This window comes from Dendropsophus ebraccatus, chromosome 3 (genome assembly GCF_027789765.1).
Source record: "Dendropsophus ebraccatus isolate aDenEbr1 chromosome 3, aDenEbr1.pat, whole genome shotgun sequence".
Taxonomy (NCBI): domain Eukaryota; kingdom Metazoa; phylum Chordata; class Amphibia; order Anura; family Hylidae; genus Dendropsophus; species Dendropsophus ebraccatus.
In genome coordinates, this window is record NC_091456.1 from 101,287,008 (window position 1) to 101,301,709 (window position 14,702).

At 42.5% G+C, this 14,702-nt stretch overlaps 2 protein-coding genes across 6 annotated transcripts in view; one reads left to right on the top strand and one right to left on the bottom strand.

Annotated features, from left to right (window-relative positions):
- Positions 1–14,702, top strand: part of LOC138785906 (hippocampus abundant transcript 1 protein-like) — a 131,690-nt gene that overhangs the window by 58,917 nt on the left and 58,071 nt on the right. The gene's annotated exons all lie outside the window — the stretch shown is intronic.
- CIMAP1D (CIMAP1 family member D) overlaps positions 1–14,702 on the bottom strand; it is a 32,593-nt gene that overhangs the window by 3,333 nt on the left and 14,558 nt on the right. For all 5 annotated transcript variants that reach the window (XR_011362165.1, XR_011362166.1, XR_011362167.1 and 2 more), the window contains exons 3-6: positions 13,912–13,999; positions 13,404–13,514; positions 13,086–13,199; positions 451–984 (exon numbers count right to left, since the gene is read on the bottom strand). Coding sequence is in view for 1 of the 5 variants with exons in the window: in XM_069962374.1 (XP_069818475.1) it covers positions 500–984; positions 13,086–13,199; positions 13,404–13,514; positions 13,912–13,963 (762 nt within the window). In the remaining 4 variants the exon portion in view is untranslated. The remainder of the gene's footprint in view (positions 1–450; positions 985–13,085; positions 13,200–13,403; positions 13,515–13,911; positions 14,000–14,702) is intronic.

Here is a 14,702-nt window from a genome sequence, read left to right on the forward strand (position 1 = left end):
CTGCTTTCTGACTGTTTCCTGTTTTTTGAGAAAAAAAAGTCAGAAAACAGGAAGTGCTGTGTTCACCATCATAACTAAAAAAATGAGTATAAATTGCAAACTTGCTTTATATCACATACTGATAATTTAGATTTTAAAATAATAATTTTTAAGCACTGCTGCTGCTCCATTAACTTACTTTCATACCCCTAAAGATTCTTCTGATGTGGAATTCAGAGACCAATATTCTTGTAATCAGTGGAGGTCCCTACATACCAGATACTAAGAACATCAGATGATCAAATATAATCCTGGCATAACTCCTTTAAACACTTTAACCAACATTGTATGTACTTTTTTTCCGTGAGAGCACTAAACATAAAAGACTGTCATTGTGCATTTCTTGGTGGTTGTCTCAAACAGGTTTCACTGTATACAATTTAAAGATGGAAAATGTTTAATGTAATATACCTTCATAATTTATAATTCAGACTTTTTATATCCACTTTTTAGTTAAAGTTCAGTTGGGTACTTCTATTATGAGAGGGGTGGTATATTCAGAGTGTCGAATACCCATTGAGTATGCAGGTGCTTTGCGTTTGTGGTTTGTTACTTTCTCTGGACTATGAGCACCAGGACCTGGTATGACAGAATCTGCTTTTGAAGCTTGGTGCCTCCCAAGTATAGAGTAAGCTGGACCTCTTCTCATGTAGTTGTTGTTATCTGTACGGTTGTAGTAAGCTGGACCAGGGGTATAAGCCAAATCTTCAGAATGCCCGCCACGGTGTGTTCTGCCAGAGAGACTGAAAGCAGGAGCAGATCCTTTCAAAGGAACACGGGGACCCATTACTGGAGGCAGGGAATATGTGTTTGGAGCTGGTACCTGGTCTACTGATCTGTACTGTGTTCTGGAGCCCATGGAGTAGGATGGTGGTCTCCGATGTGTTGGAATTAGGCACTTCTCAGGTCTATAAACTCCAGGACCTGGAGCCATATATTTACTATCTATAAAAGACACAGCAATGGTCACAAACTTAGTATAAAAAGGCAATGTTTCCAATTGTAAGCAAGACACAACAACAAAGTAAGCTAGAGAGAGGAAGAGATATAGATAGATATGAAAACTTATCTTTTTTTGTTTGGCTTTTGCATTTCCGTCATAGCAGGCAAGCATCCACACATTTATTTCACGTTGGATATGCTAATATTTGTTTTGAGATGGAAAAGCTATGCAACTTTTTGGGGAAATTCCTCCATTTTCAATCAATAATGGGGTGATTTTATTTTGTCACTGCCAACAGATACCTTAGCTTCTCCCAAATATTATCACTGCCAAAGGGAGTCAAAACGTAACTTTTAATTCTTTAATAAAAAAAATACCAAACCAAACAAAAGTGATTATTAAAGGGGATATCTGGCATTAGGATATTTTTTTTATACTGCCGCCATGTTGGATAACATAAACATGTTACCGCAATTCCCCAGTGTCCTGTGGCGGTGTCTCCAATGTCCCCCACTGTCATAGGGGACACCAGTGTCCGGTGTCATGGTGTAAACAGCACATGTAGAGACCACCTGCTCACCTTTTCTGCACCTCTCAAAGACATTTTATGATAGCATTTCATGTTTTATTAATGACTGCACTTGAAGATACCTTTAAAGGTCTTTCAATTTTCCAGATTGGCTGACCTTCATATCTTAGAGTAAGGATCAACTGTTATTTCTCTTTTTTTATATGAGGGATTCTTGCCATAATTTGGATTACAACAGTAGTTGAATAGGGCAACACACTGTATGGAACAGTATACCAATACTAACTCTGCACACGATAACATCTCCACGATAACATCTCACAGGGCAATCATGTTAACAAAAAACCATTACCGATGACTACATGGACCGTATATTATGTACGCAATCATCAGCAACCTTGGCCCACAATTCACAAAAAATACATCCGTAATGCATCCGTAATCCATAATTTTTGCTAATCTGTAAAAATGGCAACATAGAGTATCTTACTATGAGACAGCCTAATAAATTTAAACACATTTTTTCTTTTCTAATGAATTCCATGTGTGTTCCTTAATATGAATCTACAATGTAGTAAAAGAAAAATATCAAAAACACAAACTAAATGTAAATGTGTGTCCAACCTTTTGGCTGGTACTCTACTTCTGTTGCAAGTTGATAAATATAATAATTTGAAGCATATTGGTTTAGGAATAAGTGAACAGCATAAAGCTCAGATATGTGTTAATAGAGACATAAACATTTTTAATTTAGCATAGTTATTTTAATATTGTGTATACCTCTCTGCATTGATATGTGCACCAAAGAGTTGACAAAGTGCTGATAAGCACTGGCTCCCTCTAGTGGAAAAATAGATTCTATAAAGCTGAAAAAATATTTCTGCAAACTTTGGGTGCTTAGACCTTAAAACCAAACACCTTTAAAGCAAGTCTGTACCCACAATGTGACGCCTTCCCCCCCCCCCCCCCCCCCCCCAAACCACTTGTACCTTCAGATAGCTGCTTTTAATCCAAGATCTGTCCTGCGGTCCATTCAGCAGGTGATACAGTTATTGTCCAAAAAACAACTTTTAATCTTACAACCCTGTGCCCTACGGGAGTATCTGTGCCCTAACTTTGCACCACCCCCTCCTCCCCACCCCCTTCATCATTAGGAATGCCACTGGAACATTTTCTCCATGGTGAACATTGCACTTGTGCCTTAACGATCCAGCCCATGTGCGGGGCTAAACAGGTGGGGAATAGGAGGCAATCTGCCTGGAGCATTCCTAATGATGAGGAGGGTGGGGAGGAGGGACAGAGAGGTTGTGCCAGCCTAATGCATACACAATCCAGGCCACTCCTGTAGGGCATAAATTTTTAGCACAATAACTGCATCATCTGCCAAATGGACTGCAGGACAGATCTTGGATTAAAAGCAGATATCTGAAGATACAAGCGGTTTGGGGGGGGTCAGATTGTGGGTACAGAGTCGCTTTAACCTCTAGCAGTGCTGATCACAGCAAGACTTTTAAAAAATAGCTCAGACCTTTCATGCATCAAACAACAATCCCTATTCTATGCATGACTGGTTATATAGAAAGTGTGTCCCTAGACAACAAGCACAGTAGATGCTTCCCTTTCCTCTCCATATGAGATCGGATTGGCTGTTGTATTATGGCTCCACACAACTAGGAACTTGCAGTACAGTCACATAATTATACAGTATGATTGAAAAGAAGACATGTCTATTGACGAAGAGAGTGTAGAAGATGTGGATGAAGGGAAAGGGTATAGGTAATGTTAGATAACAATTTTATATATGTAAAAAAGCATTAACCTTAGACTAGAGGATTACTTCTGCACTAGATGAAAAAAAAAAGCACCAAAGTTACTGTGTATTGATGTTCAATATATAACTGCACCATTTCTGCTTAGCACTAGACTACCCCTTTAAATGTGGGGGGTATAGGAAGTAAAAGACTATTTATTTTTTTGCATATTAAATTTACACTATTCAGTGTGGTGTAAAAATAACAATATAAATGTATTCACCATGATTACAGTGATACTGAATTGGTTTTACTACTACAATTTTTTTAAAGAGAAAACAACAAAAACTGTTGCCACATTTTGAAATTCATAGCTTTCTTATCTTTCTGACAGAGCTACATGTAGTCTAATTTTAAAAAAAAAAAATGTATAGTTTTTATTAATACAATTAATATAATGTAATCATCAATATATATGCAATTTTTTTTTTTTTAAATCCTTTCACCACACTGTAAAATATTATTATTTTATAGCTTGGATCGTTGCGAACATGGCGATACCAAACATGCATAGTTCGTATAGAGGTTTCTCTGCTCCAAGTAGTTACAGTGGGAACCCAGCTGTCACTGTCTGCCCTGCTCCCGCAATTCCGAAGTGGGGGACACGCATCACCTGCCATAAAAAGGCATATTGGTAAGAATAAGACCCCTTAGTGACCACAGTAAAGTGGTGTATTGGCCACTTAGGGGTTAATGTTATTTTTTATCTAAGAATTTCTCTAAGCCTAAAATAAATATAGTAAGTAAAAACAGTAGACACATTGTAAATCAGTACCCTTTAGCCCCTATTACACTAGGCGATTCAGAGAAAGTCAGGGCAGACAGGTCAGCGCTTGCTTGCTCCTCTTTCCCCGATCGCTACCAGCGCTATTATACACATTGGCAGTGAGCACGTAAGAGCCGGCGGGCCCGGGGAGCTGTAGGGGGCTGCTCGGGTGATCGCTAGATTGTCCGGGCAGCCCATAAAAGATAGTGGCAGTCTGCTGATTACACGGGACGATTATCGTTCTGATTATCATAAGTCGTTTGAATTTAAACAATAATCTTTTTGTTGAATAACGGTTAACGATTAGTGACCGAACGAGAAATCGTTGATCGTTTAACCCTTTCTGGACCGGGCTAATTTTCGTTTTTTCCTCCTTGTGCTTAAAAGGCCATAGCACTTGCATTTTTACATCTAGAAACCCAAATGAGCCCTTATTTTTTGCGTCACTAATTGTACTTTGCAATGGCAAATATGCTGCGAAACCAGAAAAAAATTATATGCGCGACGAAATTGAAAAAAACACGCAATTTTTTCTTTAGGGAGGAGGGGGGGGTTAGTTTTCACGCCGTGTGTCCTATGGGAAAACTGTTATATGTTCCTCAAGTCGGTACGATTACAACGATATGTAACATGTATAACTTATTTTATGTGATAGCTTGTAAAAAATTCAAACCATTATTAACAAATATATGTTCCTTAAAATTACTCTATTCCCATGCTTATAGCGCTTTTATCCTTTGGTCTATGGGGCTGTCTGAGATGTCATTTTTTGCGCCATGATGTGTTCTTTCTATCGGTACCTAGATGGCGCATATGCGACTTTTTGATCGATTTTTATTACAATTTTCTGGATTTGATGCGACCAAAAATGCGCAATTTTGCACTTTGGGATTTTTTTGTGCTTACAACGTTTACCGTACGAAATCTGGAATGTGATAAATTAATATTTTCTGCAATTAGTCACGCGGCGATATCAAACATGTTTATTTATTTTTATAAAATGGGAAAAGGGGGGTGATTCAAACTTTTATTAAGGGAGGGGGCTTTTTATTAACACTTTTTTTTTTTTACTCATATACTAGAAGCCCCCCTGGTCTCTCTATGAGATCTATGCTGTAAAGTTATACAGCATAGATCGATGAGATCAGTGTTCTATTGCTTTTGGCTGCTGAAGACAAAAGCAACAGAATGCCGAGCCGGAATCAGCGCCATTACGGCGCAGACCCGGCCGGCACCAGACACGGAGATCGCTCCACCGTGACAATGTCACGGGGGGGCGATCTCCCCACTAGACACCAGGGAACCGGCTGCAGTAAGTCTTCAGATGCAGCTGTCAACTTTGACAGCTGCATCTGAAGACTTGATTAGCGGGCACGGCGATCGGACCGTGCCCGCTAATTGCCGATGTAAATGGGTGAACGATTTCAGGTCTTTCGCAATAGCGGTCGTTTGGATCGTTTATTGTTAACGATTATGTGAACGATAATCATCCCGTGGAATAGGGCCCTTAAATGTCCTTTGCTGGCTGGCATGCATGTCCCTGCCACCCAGGACACGCATGCCTGAGCTTTGTGAAATTTTAAGGGCCAGTGCACTGTTAATTGGTTTTGCCGGCCGCTGACCCTATTTATTTCCAACCCACTCCTGTTTACCATGTGAAATCTTTAGTGCCTTTTGCCTACAAAGCATTCCGTAGCCTGTTGTTGTCCATTGCGTGTATCTGACTTTTTACCTCATTCCTGACTCTGTCTGTCACCTACCCTGCCTGCCTGTCCCAGACTACTAGTTCACCCTACGATTCTGTGATACACTACACCTCAGCCGCCTTCGCAAGCTGATCATGCAAGGGGTTGCGACCTGGTGGTTGCCCGCCGCAGCAAGTCCATCCTGCCTTGTCAAGGGTTCTGGTGAAGACCAACAGTCCCCTATGTTATGCCCCCCAGTGTGGCTTACACCATCGCTTGCAGTAGTCCAGTGGATCCACTACCACCAGCAGTTCCAAAAATTCCGCATACATCCCAGGAGTCACAGAAATTAGCATGGTCTGATGCATTTCGAGTAACAACTCTTAATCACAGACCTGTCTGAACAATGTCTGATGCTTTCTAAAATAGGAGCACTGATTATGTGAAGACTGATCATGTGACCTCCCCATGTGAAAGCCACAATATAATTTAAGATATCAAACATACATAAAACATGACATGACAATTTTGTATGTGGGAGCGTGTACTATATGTTATGTAGAAAACAGTTTATGGGATGCACCACAATGACATGTGGCTGATATGACTAAATGTTTCAGCATTATCCAGACACTTTAGGAAATAACTGTTACAGCCGTGGCGGCGTTCCATTCTCCAGGCTGCACCTGCTCCCTGTGCTTTTCTTCTGCTGCACATGTTGGAGCCCACATGCAAGGGCCTGACACCACCATCTCTTCGGCCCCCTTGGGTGCCTTTCTTGGTCCCGCTCCTGTCCGCTTCTCTGGCGCAAGTCCCCACCTTCTAAGGTGTGCTTGTGCTGGCTTCTCCTGCACCTGTTCCATCACTCCCTGTTGGAGCCTCTGCATGCTTCCCATAAGTGTGTGGTCCCAGCTCTCCCGTGATTTCTGCCCATGGTTCCAGCCGTTCCTGGTTCCTGTGACTGCTATCTAAGTTCTAGCCATGAATCCTGCTGTGTCTTAGCCTGCTTGCCTACCTACCTGTCTCCAGCTGCACCTCGCCCGCCACCACTAGCAAGTCAAGCCAGGGGTAGCAACCAGGGGATCACCTGCTGCAGTAAGTCAATCCCGCCTTGCGGTGAGCACTGGTGAAGACCATTGGCCCCTTAGACTCTGCTCCCTGGTGTGGCTTACGCCATCGCTAGTGGTGGTACAGCGGATCCATGACTCCAGTGGTGTTGATTCATCACATTTAAGAGTTATGGGTATTGCGAAGGTTATCCCAGCAATAACAGGTAGGGATTTACAAAGGAAACTTCCTGCTAGATACAAGACAACCCAAGGCCCCTAATAAGTGCTATGACTTAAAGTGTCACGGTTGCTAAAACTTTCAAAATCTAAATCAACAGTAGATGTGATATAAAGCAAGTTTGCAACATACATTCATTATTTCTTTTTAGTTATCATGGAAAACACGGCACTTCCTGTTTTCTGACTCTTTTTTTCTCAAAAAACAGGAAACTGTCAGAAATCAGAAAGTCCTGAGTATGCCAGGCCATCTGAGCTCTCACATAGAGAAGGCATGTGACTGATGGACAAAGAAAATCTGCCTTCAGGAGACTGGACCTGGATTTCTGGTAAGTACAGCTTTGTTTTACAGCATGATAACAACAACAAAAAAATAATGAATGTATATTACAAACGCTTCATTTCACATCTACTGTTGATTTACATTTTGAAAGTTATAACGACAGTGACACTTTCATACTTGCATAGTAATGTTTTGATAGATTTACTCTATTTTGCAATCTTTTGTTATGTAACCTAGCTATATTTACTTTCACTATGTATATATAAGGTGTATATTTTTTATATTGTGGCTCCAGTACCTGGTTCTACGGTAACCTTTCAGATGGGAGGGTCACATGATCAGAGTTTCCTATTTTAGGCTATGTTCACATTTGGTATGAGACTGGCCGTTCCATGACCCGACTGGGTAACGGAACGTCCGGTCTCAGAAAAGATCATCAACTGCAGTACCGGCCGGATGATCTTTTGTGCCGCTGAGTTCTGATGCGGGTGCATCAGTGCGCGCTCGTATCAGAACTCCCTACTGCACACTATGGAGCATGTGGCTAGAGCCGCTCGCTCCACTGTGTGCACTGACAGGGTTTTTTGCGGCCACTATTCAATGAATAGCGGACGCAGAAACCTGACATGTCATATTTCTACTGCGCCGCTTGAGATCCCGGTCGGAGCGTATACTCTGTGTGTACACTCCGGCCGAGATTCTATAGACAGCAAAATAACGTATATTTTCGTATTAATCACAAAAATTACTTTTACAAAAATATACGTTGTGTGAACATGGCCTTAGACAGCATCTGACATTGTTTGGAAAGGTCTAAAAATAAGATTTGTTACTCAAATTGGATGGTCAATAAGTCAAAGAATACTGTTTGCTTACCCCAGTATCTGTGGCCAAGTCTGAAACAAATTGTTCATTAGGGTGCTGGACTGTCAATTTTGATTGGGAGCTACAGCTTTTTATTGTTGATTACCATACAAGTATGCTGACCTGTTGTTGTTGCCCTTGTACATCAGCATAAGCGTTTGAGTTGAATATGGATATTACAGTGCTATCATACTGCTCTCTTGTGGCCATTCTGATTAAATACATTTAATGCATTTTGCAATAAATGTTTCTTCTTTTTTATTATTAAGAATAAAAGGGTACAACTATTTACTGTAGCGCTTTTTTGTTTATTTTAGTGCAAGTTATCAATTCAGTATGTTTGTAAGGGACCCCGGAACCTGTATTAACCCCTTCGTGCTGCAGCTAGTTTGGGCCTTAATGACCAGGCTAATTTTTCAAAATCTGACCTGTCTCACTTTATGCTCTTATAGCTCAGTGATGCTTTAACGTATGCTAGCGATTCTGAGATTGTTTTTTCGTGACATATGGCACTTTATGTTAGTGGCAAAATTTGGTCACTACTTTGAGTGTTTTTTGTGAAAAACATCAAAATATCATGAAAAATTTAAAAAATTTGCATTTTATGAACTTTGAAACTCTCTGCTTCTAAAAAAAGAAAGTCGTAGCACATAAATTAGTTACTAAGTCACATTACCAATATGTCTTCTTTATTCTGGCATAATTTGGTAAACATATTTTACTTTTTTAGGGTGTTATGGGGCTTAGAAATTTATCAGCAAATTATCACATTTTCGTGAAACTGATTTTTTTTAGGGACCAGTTCATTTTTTAAATGGATTTAGAAGTCTGGTATCCTGAAAACCCCCATAAGTGACCCCATTTTGGAAACTACACACCTTAAAGAATTAATCTAGGGGTATAATGAGCATTTTAACCCTACAGGGGCTGGAGGAAAGTATTCACAATTAGGCAGTAAAAAAATGGAAAATTTAAATTTTCCAATAATATATACGTTTAGATTAAAGTTTCTCATTTTCAAAAGGAATATGAGACAAAAAGCACCCCAAAATTTGTAATGCAGGTTCTCTTGAGTACAACGGTACCCCATATGTGGGCGTAAACCACTGTATGGGCACACAGCAGGGCTCAGAAGGAAGGGAGCGCCAATTAGCTTTTCCAATGCAAATTTTGCTGAAGAAGTTTCTGAGCGCCAGGTGCGTTTGCAGTGCCCCTGTAGTGTCAGCAGAGAGAAAAAACCCCATAAGTCACCCCATTTTGGAAAGTGCACCCCTCAAAGAATTCATCTTGGTGTGTGGTGACCATTTTGACCCCACAGGTATTACAGGAAAGTATTCAAAAGAAGACAGTAAAAATGAAAAACTCGAATTCTTCCAATAATATGTTCGTTTAGTTTGAAATTTCTCAATTTCACGAGGAACAAGAGGAAAAAATTACCCGAAAATTTGTAACGCAGGTTCTCCTGAGTACAATGGTACCCCATATGTGGGCGTAAACCACTGTATGGGCACACAGGAGGGCTCAGAAGGGAAGGAGCGCCAATTAGCTTTTTCAATGCAGATTTTGCTGAAGAAGTTTCCGAGCGACAGGTGCGTTTGCAGTGCCCCTGTAGTGCCAGCGGAGTAAAATCTCGCCATAAGTCACTCCATTTTGGAAAGTGCACCCCTCAAAGTATTCATCTTGGTGTGTGGTGAGCATTTTGACCCCACAGGTATTTGAGGAAAGTATTCAAAAGTAAACAGTAAAAATGAAAAACTCGATTATTTCCAATAATATGTTCCTTTAGTTTGAAATTTCTCAATTTCACGAGGAACAGGAGAGAAATGTCACCCCAATATATGTAAAGCAGGTTCTCCTGAGTAGAACGGTACCCCATATGTGGGCATAAACCACTGCATGGGCACACAGCCGGGCTCAGAAGGGAAGGAGTGCCAATTAGCATTTTCAGTGCAGATTTTTCTGAAGAAGTTTCTGGGCGCCAGGTGCGTTTGCAGAGCCCCTGTAGTGTCAGCAGAATAGATTCCCCCCAAAAGTCACCCCATTTTGGAAAGTGCACCCCTCAAAGAATTCATCTTGGGGTGTGGTGACCATTTTTACCCCACAGGTATTAGAGGAAAGTATTCAAAATTGGCCAGTAAAAATGAAAAACTCGAATTTTTCCAATAATATGTTGGTTTAGTTTGAAATTTCTCAATTTGACGAGGAACAGGAGAGAAAATGTACCCCAAAATCTGTAACGCAGGTTCTCCTGAGTACAACGGTACCTCATATGTGGGCATAAACCACTGTATGGGCACACAACAGGGCTCAGAAGGGAAGGAGCGCCAATTTACAGGAGCAAAACCGCAGCTAGTAATAGTTATTAGAATAGCGCAGTTACTAAAATAAAATAAAAAAAATAAGATTACAGGTAATGTGGGGTGGTTACGGGCAACCAGGGGTGGTTATGGGCAACCTGAGGTGGTTACGGACAACATGGGGTGGTCACGGGCAACCTGCTGTGGTTACGGCAACCTGGGGTGGTTACAGGCAACGTGGGGTGGTTACGGGCAACGTGGGGTGGTTATGGGCAACGTGTGGTGGTCACGGGCAACCTGCTGTGGTTACGGCAACGTGGGGTGGTTACAGGCAACGTGGGCTGGTTACAGGCAACGTGGGCTGGTTACGGGTAACCTGCTGTGCTTACAGACAATCTGGGATGGTTACGGGAAATGTGGGGTGGTTACGGGCAACCTGCAGTGCTTACAGACAATCTGGGGTGGATACGGGCAACGTGGGGTGGTTACGGGCAACCTGCAGTGCTTACAGACAATCTGGGGTGGTTACGGGCAACGTGGGGTGGTTACGGGCAACCTGCAGTGCTTACAGACAATCTGGGGTGGATACGGGCAACGTGGGGTGGTTACGGGCAACCTGCAGTGCTTACTGACAATCTGGGGTGGTTACAGGCAACGTGGGGTGGTTACGGGCAATGTGGGGTGGTTACGGATAAACTGAAGTTCTTATAGGCAATCTGGGGTGGATACCTGTAATCTGGCATGGGCACCACAATCTGGAGGGGGTCATTGGCAATTTGGGGTGGTCAGAGGCGCCGTGGCGTGGTCAGAGGCGACGTGTGGTGGTCAGAGGCGACGTGTGGTGGTCAGAGGCGACGTGTGGTGGTCAGAGGCGACGTGCGGTGGTCAGAGGCATTGTGGCGTGGTCAGAGGCATCGTGGCGTGGTCAGAGGCATCGTGGCGTGGTCAGAGGCATCGTGCGGTGGTTACGTGCAATCTGGGGGGGTTACATGTAATCTGGCATAATTACGGGGAACCTGGGGGGGTTATGTGCAACCTGGAAGGGTTACAGACAATCTGGGATTGTTACTGATAAACTGAAGTGCTTATAAGTAATCTGGGGTGGGTACATGTAATTTGGGGTGGTTACGGGCAATCGGGAGGGGGTCACTGGCAATTTGCGGTGGTTACGGGCAACGTGCGGTCGTTACGGGCAACGTGCGGTGGTAACGGGCAACGTGCGGTGGTAACGGGCAACGTGCGGTGGTTACGGGTAATCTGGGGAGGGGTTAGGGGTAATTTGGGAGTAAACTGCAATTATTACTATAATAAAAAGTGTGTGTTTTATTTTTTTGTATGTTTGTCACTTTTTGTACTTTACATATTCATTTTCACTGTATTACTATGATTACTGTGATATTTTCTATCTCAGTAATCATAGTTCAGTGACAGAGACCAAATTGGTCTATGTCACTTTAAATTTTCAGAGTTGGCTGGTTGTGAAGCGCATGCGCGCTTCATAACCAGCCAGGACGTCGAGGAGGAAGGAGCTCCAGGATCAGGTGAGTATATGAGGAAGGGGGGGTGACTGGGGGACGGGGGTGACAGGGGGGGTGGGGGGCGACTTGGGGGGTGGGGGGACATCACTTTTTATCCCCTGTCACCAATCATTCATGGTGACAGGGGATAAAAAGTGCCAGGAGCACATGGTACAAGCGATCAGCGGTATATAGTATATACCGCTGATCGCTTGTACCGGGACCCAACAGGGAGGTCCCCGATGACTGCCCCATGCTCTCCGCTACCTCCGGTGGCGGAGAGCATGGGGCTTTCATTCATTTTAACTTTTCCATCGCTGTGAACCGACATTAGTCGGTTCACAGCGATGGCGGCGGCCATCTTGGAAATGATGGCCGCCGGGGGAGGGGGTTAGTGATCGCCCTACTAGGGGGGGCTGATCTGAGGTCTGGGGGACACTTTTTTCATCTCCCCCCGCCGTAGATTCACGGCGGGGGGAGATGAAAGGCGGCGGCAGCATCGGTAATCCCCTTTACCGACGGCCGCCGCTATAACGTTAATAGCGGCGATCGTCGGTTAGGGGGGGGGCCGGGACGGACCCCACACACTGCCCCAACCCCTCAGCTACCTCCGGTAGCCGGGGGGGTGGGGTGGGGGCCGTCCCGGCCCCGCAGCCTTATTCTCTGCCATCGCCGTAAAAAAGCTGATGGCAGCAGAATAAGGACCCTTAGTGACCGCCGTAAAAAGCCGTATCGGCGGTCACTAAGGGGTTAAAGGAGAAGTCTGGCAAAAAATTTTATTAAAGTATTATATTGCCCCCCAAAAGTTATACAAATCCCCAATATACACTTATTACAGGAAATGCACATAAAGTGCTAACTACTGCATTTACTACTGCATTCACTTCCTGGATAACATGGTGATGTCACAACCTGACTCCCAGAGCTGTGTGGGCTGTGGCTGCTGCAGAGGATGATGGCAGAGGGATGCTCAGTGCCCTGTGTCCCTCAGTCTCCCCCTGCCATTTGGTGCATAGCAAGATCCTGTGCAGTTGGTTCATAGCATTAGTTATGTGTGCACCTTACCTGCTGATTTGCCTCTTGCCAGCATAGAGTAGGAAGGTCCAGCACTCCGGCCATAACGTGTTAGGCTTGGCTCTACATAGTATCGAGGTCCTGGACTACAATCACTAGAATAAGCTAAAGAGACAAAGTCAACAATAAATATAAACAGAAGAAAAAAATGGGGGAAAAAGGGAAGATAATAACGTATTAGAATACAGACAGTAAAGTGATAGGGTAAAAGAGATAAAATATGTAAAAGGTGGGTAGATCCTATGTCAATTCCTTTGTTGTTTCAAATGGGTTCTTGCACTGCAGAGGTAACTTAAACATCATGCTCACCAGAGTGACTTGTCCGACCATGGAAAGAATACGCAGGACTGGAGTGTTTAGTATAATCGTGGCCTACAAACCCTACTGTAGGGGGCAGGTTGTACCGTCCAGGACCAGGACCTATAGATGTGGAAGAATCAGAAATACAAGAAGAATTCAATGTGAAGACAAAGTTCAGTTAAAATACATTAGTAAGATGTCAAAGGGGGTATCAGTGCAAAAAGATGACATACAAATGGGGAAAATAATCAGTATGTGATACGCTTCCAATTTTGCAAGTTTTCCCACCTACAAAGAATGGAGACTGCAAAATAATAGACGTTTTTTTAAACTGAAAATGAGGGACACGAAAAAACGTTGTGTGAACATAGCCCATGGAAAGAGTTTATAAGAAGTGATAACATACTAAATCACCTGTCATAAAAACTACTTTGCCACTATTTTCATTACTTTTTAATGAATAACAAATAATTCCCATTCTCACTGAGGTGAAACGAATAGTAATACTACTACTTACCAGTCTCCTTGGCAGCAATCATGGCTGTTTTTCTTTCTGTATGCTCTTCCATCTTTTTTTCCCCTCACTTGGCAAACGCTTTATAAAACTAATGTTGTATAGGAAAAAATAGTACAAATCAAGATCAGTGGATTCAAATACATTTAGCATTGTCAACTTAATTTTACTCATATACGTACCCCAATATTATAGTGTCTGAAGTAGCAAAGACTTCTTGTGTTGTCTTGTCAATGATGTCCCTCTGCTACAATGCAGGTCAGAGCATGGTAATGTGACCTGAGGATGTTCTAATAAATGTAAGCTTATCCCATGGCTGTCTCATCACCCCCTCCCAAACAAACCCATCAGCCCCACTCACTCAGGTTCCAAGTCACTGGTGCAGGACCAGCTCCATTATGACTAATGCTCGTGCTTATTTAACTATTTATTTGCTTTATCAGTTACCTCTTCCAATGTGTTTTGTTCCTTACACTAATCACTTTAAAATTGTTTTACACACATTTTAAAAATTAGATTTCCTTTATTGTTTTATAAAGTAGTAGTTAAAGTTTTGTATCAATGTTGAAACATCTGTCTATAAATAGAGACAGGTATTAACATTAGTTGCCATTTTTGCTAAAGTCACATCTTAAGGCTATCTTCCCACTATGTAAAATTAAGGACAAAAAAAAGTTGTCGTGGCAAAACAACAGCTGTTATTAATAATCATTAACATTAACCCCTTGCATCTGCAGCCTGTTTGGCCTTAATGCCCACAGCCTATTTTTTAAATCTGACCTGTCTCTCTTTAT